This window comes from Neodiprion lecontei, chromosome 4 (genome assembly GCF_021901455.1).
Source record: "Neodiprion lecontei isolate iyNeoLeco1 chromosome 4, iyNeoLeco1.1, whole genome shotgun sequence".
NCBI classification, from domain to species: Eukaryota; Metazoa; Arthropoda; class Insecta; order Hymenoptera; family Diprionidae; genus Neodiprion; species Neodiprion lecontei.
In genome coordinates this window covers 19,759,377-19,765,960 of record NC_060263.1, presented here as the reverse complement: position 1 = coordinate 19,765,960, position 6,584 = coordinate 19,759,377, and the positions used below count along the sequence as shown (strand labels likewise).

The 6,584-nt window shown below is 33.2% G+C and overlaps 1 protein-coding gene across 3 annotated transcripts in view; it reads right to left on the bottom strand.

Annotated features, from left to right (window-relative positions):
• Positions 1–131: 131 nt before the first annotated feature.
• LOC124293868 (netrin-A-like) overlaps positions 132–6,584 on the bottom strand; it is a 135,735-nt gene continuing 129,282 nt past the window's right edge. For all 3 annotated transcript variants that reach the window (XM_046736583.1, XM_046736585.1, XM_046736586.1), the window contains 2 exons: positions 6,252–6,450; positions 132–5,104 (listed from right to left, as the gene is read on the bottom strand). In XM_046736583.1, the coding sequence (XP_046592539.1) occupies positions 4,960–5,104; positions 6,252–6,450 (344 nt within the window). In that variant the 3' untranslated portion in view covers positions 132–4,959. The remainder of the gene's footprint in view (positions 5,105–6,251; positions 6,451–6,584) is intronic.

The window sequence follows — 6,584 nt, the reverse complement described above, 5'->3', positions numbered from 1 at the left end:
TGGATGTGAGTTTCAAAATCATAATTCAAATAACAATTACTGCAAGCATTGCCTAACAGAGGAACGCGAAACATTTTTTCACCGCTACATTGATGATCAAATACTCTATCGTGGGATTTTGTTCCCAACCCTTTCTCTTATCTAATGACATTTATTATACCACATTACACAACATTACACTTAATAATTTAATATTTTCGAATCATTGTAATCATAATATTTTCAATATTAATAAGAATATTCATTATTATTAATACACTGCATTATTTCGCGAAATATCCCATATTATAATCTTAACGTGCAAATATTTGCACGTTAAGATTAACACCCATTGTGATACAATTGTTCTCATTGGATAGCCGACATTTTCTTCTCGTTTATCTTTTACGTATACAATGTACGCGTGTCACATGCAATTATATTCTCTACTGTTGAATTGGCAAGAATAATTAGTGAAAATATATAGTCACAAGCATTGCATATAATTCTAGATCAATTGTATTATTCATCTACCCCATATTACATGTGTATACGTATGTAACTTTTGTTACTCTATCGTAGATCTATCGAGTTCTTCATTACCAAATGCATGATACATACATTTTTATTCTCTTACCAAACCTATTATTATCGTTACATCATTTAAATAAATTCTATACATACATATTTATCTGGTTTAGCGGCCTGCAACGCACATGCCATAACTCGCATGTATCGTGCAACTCGCATTATTCTCTTCTCATTTACCCGCTGTTCGATAATACATCTTTCATATATACGCATTATTATCTAGTCGCAAGTTAGGCTGTAAAACGGCTATGCTATACTAAATTACATCGAATATATATATTAACATAAGTACATTTTCATATTTTCTAATTTTATTCCCATACATACAAGGATCCGCCATATTGTACGCTTAGGCAAAATACATTTATTGGAAAATTAAGGGTTTTTTTTACCGACCAACATACATCAGATGTACGCAATATCTGGTAATTATCGAAGAATTTCCACACCTATGACATACTTTTTCGTTTCTCTATAATAACTGAAATCGTCGCGTAGGTAATTTTGGCACGTTGAATAAAAAACCGCGTCGTTTTTTTCTTTCATTTCTATTATATTTCGCTACATAGAACCATACGTATATTGTATGCATAATTACTGAGTACATAATATTATCCAGACTTTATCATTATTATTATTATACGTGTGTTTGGCATCATGCGGCTGTTTTAAGAGATGTGTCGCTAAAGTGTTGCACAATTGGCGATAGCTCAATAGTTCAGATATTGCATACACCAACGGTTTTACTGTGCTTAGGAACTTGGATTACTCGGTGACTGATTTTAGATGAATTGTATATATGCTTTTCCTTGTTTTTTTGATATCAAGAAAATCAATGCTGACAATTTTTCTTTCTGTTTCATTTCTTAATTCGCTCTATTTCATATACGAAGCGGAATACCGTTTTCTCTATTATCTGTCCATTTTGTTTTTTCTGTCCTTCCCTACCTCTAACGATTTTTTACGTACCTTTCCGTTATTATTCATGATTTCCGATCATTGAATGGACAGGACGTATTGCAACTACTCTTTCAAGCATAAGTTAATTATTCCGAATCGATTTGAAACTAAGAAAATACGCGCCACTTGAAACTTCAATTAAGGGGATAGACTTTGCTGACTGTAGCCCGTATTTCGTATACCAGAAATATATAATTAATCATAACAATAATAATAATGGTAATAGATCCAAAACTTAAGTGAGTGTAGTAGATAAATTCATTTTTTTTTCATTATAGTATAATACTGCGTTTACAACTGTACACAAGAAACAATGTAAATTAGTAATATACTTATATACGCGTGAGTAAATCACGCCTTAATGTATTGAATTAAATTACATTAAATTAACTGTCATATTATTACGGTACAATATATAATATAGTACGTGTATAAAATTAATTTTAAACGCAAGTAGGTACTCACAGTATATTATAAACGTACGCGTGCTTTATAGACATATTGTAACCACAAGAGTAATAACTATTACATAGGTTGAGGTTTATACATTTATATACCTAAACCACTTATCGTAGAACTTCTTTTTTTTTGGAAATTATGAAAATCACTCTATACGGATATAATATTGTATATTGATGTATAAATATATACGATATTTCGCATATAAATAATTCTTCTTAGTGTCTATAAAATTGAACTGTTCTATTAGCTACATTTTTTCATATTAGTATATTGTTACTATGCCGCTAACCATAATGATAATAATTATAATGATAATATTAATAACAACTACCGTCAGTATTATGTTGCTGATGATTAAGTATTATTATTTTTGTAATACGATTATGTGTAATATTAAACAGGTATGTAGAGAATATTTTACAGGGGAATCAAAAATCTATGTATAATGTGATAAAATGTTCGTACGCTCGGTTCAAGCGTGTGATATAATTATATTTATAGTTAATACACACAACAGTGTGATAGTGTGATATATATATATATATATATATAATATGTATACCTACTTACATGTATAATAAGAACAAATAAATAAATTGAAATGCTATTTGGACAGAACAGAGAAAATTGCATTAAAAAAAACCTTGTGCCTTTTACTTTAGATGATAATACAGTCGCGGGATTATTACATACGAATAATATGCATGTATTATTCTACGTATAGATTCGGCAAAATTTGTGCAGTATAATATAATGTATAATCAATGGCGTGGTGCAAATTAGGACAAATATAATTCATTATAACGGTGTGATAAATACAATGCCGTTTCAAACACGTAATGTCGGAATAATGAATGATATATTATCAAAAATTATAATATTGGAAACCATGCAGTAGAAAAAGTAAACGCAAACGAGGAGAAAAGGCTGGATGTATATTACGTATAAACCCTAAGGGTGTAATTCAATATCCGGAAATAAAAATTGCAGGGAATTCATATTTTCCAAGACGAATGAAAAAAAGAACATGCAACTTTTCAATGGCTCATAAGAAAATTGGGTAGACTCGATAATTTTTACGGTCATATACGAGTGTTTAATTTAGGAGCTTGTAATGCAGAGAAAGAGAGAAAGAGAGAGAGAGAGAGAGAGAGAGAGAGAGAGAGAGAGAGGGTGGGAGCGATAAAGAGGGGTTCCAGGGATGCAAAGAGGAAGTTTGTGATTCCAGAGGTTCGGATCTATCCTTCGGTGAATTATGCGCATAATGCCGCGTTTACACCGCGAATATCGACAGCGCAAGGCGCGAAAACTTGGCAAAGTAAATCACGAAATAACAAATTAACCAGGCTACGTCTATGAAGAAAACGATCGCATAGTCCTAATTTATGCATATTTTCTGCTTCCCTTTTTCGCAGCTCGGCATTTTTGCTTTCCCACGTCGTTGCGTAAAACCGTATTACGTTGCTTTTATAATATTCCAATATAACTTGCAGTTCGTCGCAATCAAATCTTTTTATCTGTTTATTGTTTTCTGTACTTTGCGTTTCGATGTTAGATTTTCGACATATATTAAGAATATGAGTCAAACCACCGGCTGTTAAGAGAAAAATGGAAAAATTTCGAGAATTGTTATTATTATCATTATTATTATATACTTCACATTCGGCGAATAAATGAAAAAAAAATATATATACACGCGCACACACACATGCATACATACATACATCGACTGAACAGATTTGTTCCGAATTAATATCTTCTCATATATACTTCCGTTATTATAAAGTTTGAATTGCGATTAATAATAAGGGTAGATTATTATCTCAATAAACGTATGATATATATATATATATACACACACATATACATCACATATATATATATATATATATATATACACATACATGTACGTATACGTAATAGAAACATAGAAAATTCGATAAATAACTATAATATCAGATCTTAATATAACATGATATTATTTTACGATATTACATTACATATTACATTATACATATAAGTACCTACATTATACGCTGCACGCGCGCTGAGATGCAAGGGAAAAACATATAATACACAAAGCTATATAATAATAATAATAATAGTAATAATAATAATAATAAGAATAAAAATAAGAAGAAGAAAAAGAAAAAGAATAAGAAGAAAAACAATAACAATAATAATATGCATAAAAAACGTTAAATCGAATAATATATACGAAGTGAATTCTGAACGACTGAATGGTCCATCGTCTGCTAAAATTTAATGCGCACGCGCTACAATCCGAGAGCAGCTGTTTCCCACGGTGACCAGCCGTCATAAATTTAAACGACACTTGGTGGCGATTTATGTAACCTCGAAAATGTTGATAGTTGTCGTTATTGAGTACAACTGCCAGCGAAAACTGTTTAAAATTTTGAGGTTACGGTTATGACGGTTGGTCACCCTGGCAAACAGCCATTCTTGCATTGGAGTGCGTGCGCACTGAATTTTAGCAGATGACCGACCATGCAGTCGTTAGGAATTCACGCCGTATAGATGTATTTAACGTGTCAATGTAGTTGCACTTATGCAGACACCAAGTGTTGGGGGAAAAAATGGGCGAAACGTCGACATGTTTATTTATTATTGCACTGCAATTGTCGTTATCTTTATTATTACTATTATCATTATTATCATATGATTGTTGTTATTATTATTATTTGGAAACGCGTATGCAGGGAAAATACGGGGCTGAGTGATGCTGCGTTTTGCGTATTATTTTTAGAGTTCACGTTGACCGTTGACATTCATATTATATTATATATTTGTAGGTGTATGCGTGTGTGTGTGTGTGTGTGTGTGCGTGTGTGTGTGTGTGTAGCCTATGTGTACATATATAATATATGGCGCGATTTTAAATTACATATAAATAGGATTAACGTAATTTTCATTCTTCGTCCCGAGAATATGACTCTGGAAGGATATTCAATGACAAGATCTCGCTCGTCGTTGAAAACGACGCATTCGACGGTGCCACTCGTCGCGCCATTCTATTACAATTGACCGTTGCGTTGCCGTCAAAGCTCCCTGACGTCCACCGTCGTTCTCTCGACCCAGTATCAAATAGGATCTGAAATTTTAGGGATATTGAATAAACATGCGTTGAAACACTTAAGCTCTAAGCTATGAATTATAGACGTACGAAATAATTAGAACGGTCTTGCAGCAAAGCCGAGATTATAAATCGAGTTCAATCAGGTTGAATCAATATTTCATGTAATATCACATTATGTAGAAAGTAACAAAAATGCAGCGAATTTTTATGGAATAAGCTCATTAAGCGTCAAATTTTAAAACACCATACAAATATTTTGACCTTCGAGATAATCCGGAAAAACTGTCGTTATATGATATAAAATTTTTATCTGTAAATGTGTAATTTACGAATCGTCTGAAGATTAATTATTGTTTAAGTAAGATTTTTGATTGACTGGAAAAACAACTTTTGTAAAATCTATACAGTTTGCACATAAAGAACTGATTTTTTTTCGATATACATATTCATGTTATTGAAAATTTATGTCACGTAATTTGTGTAGTATTCATTGCCATTCATTGAAATTTGACGAACCATACCAACTTTGTATTATCAAATGGCGCTCGATACTGTAACTCGTGTGAAATTGTCTGGTTATAACAGCAATGTTACATCCTGTTTGTTTGGTGATATTTTGTAAAACTGGTTAATGCGGTGTGAACAACCGAAATCACATTAACAATAAATTACAGTTACTTATACCGCATTTTCTTGTTACTTCAACGACCTAACCGTTAATATTGTAACGATACTCGTTTCGCTGTAGAATTTTTCAGTAACTATACGGAATAAAATTTATCTCAGTGTTTCTAAACTTTTGAAAAACTTATTTCGGTTGCTGAACCAAACAACAAGCTTCCGTTTCCAAATTTATCCATACCGCTACTTTTTCTCGTGCAAATATGTAGCACGAGAATGTCTGTAAAAACCGATCAAGGATGATTTGAGAAAACATTTAAATTCACCCCGCGAAAGAACTGAAAACCGAAATTCCGAACAACAGTGTGTAAAAAGTAAATGCGTAAAGGATTTGAAATCCTTCAGAGTGTTGATCTAAAATCAGGTTCCGAAGCATCGCGAAAAGCGTATCGGGGCCGGAAATCGATTCCGAGTAACACTCGAGCATGCAGAACGGGAATGAGAATAAGAATGAGAATGAGAATGGAATGGGAATGCTCACTTGTTGGCCTTGACCTTCGGACACTTGCAGGCGAGATCGGCGGCGTGGACGTAGAGGGCCATAGGGCCCCGACGGAGGCGAGATTCTCGGGCCCGTTTGTAGACGCTCTGGACCTGAATGGTGAACCGGACCCATTCCGCCGACCCAGAACCTCCAGCACCATTCTCCACGTGTCTGTCCGTCACTTTACCCATGATGGCTGAAAACGTACGGTAATTGTAACTCCTCGTCCATCATCCTTTATCACTATCATCATCATGTTCATTATGCCTATAATATATATACAAGTGAAATTAGTCATTATCGCAATAAAATTTCACGATTCCCATAGGA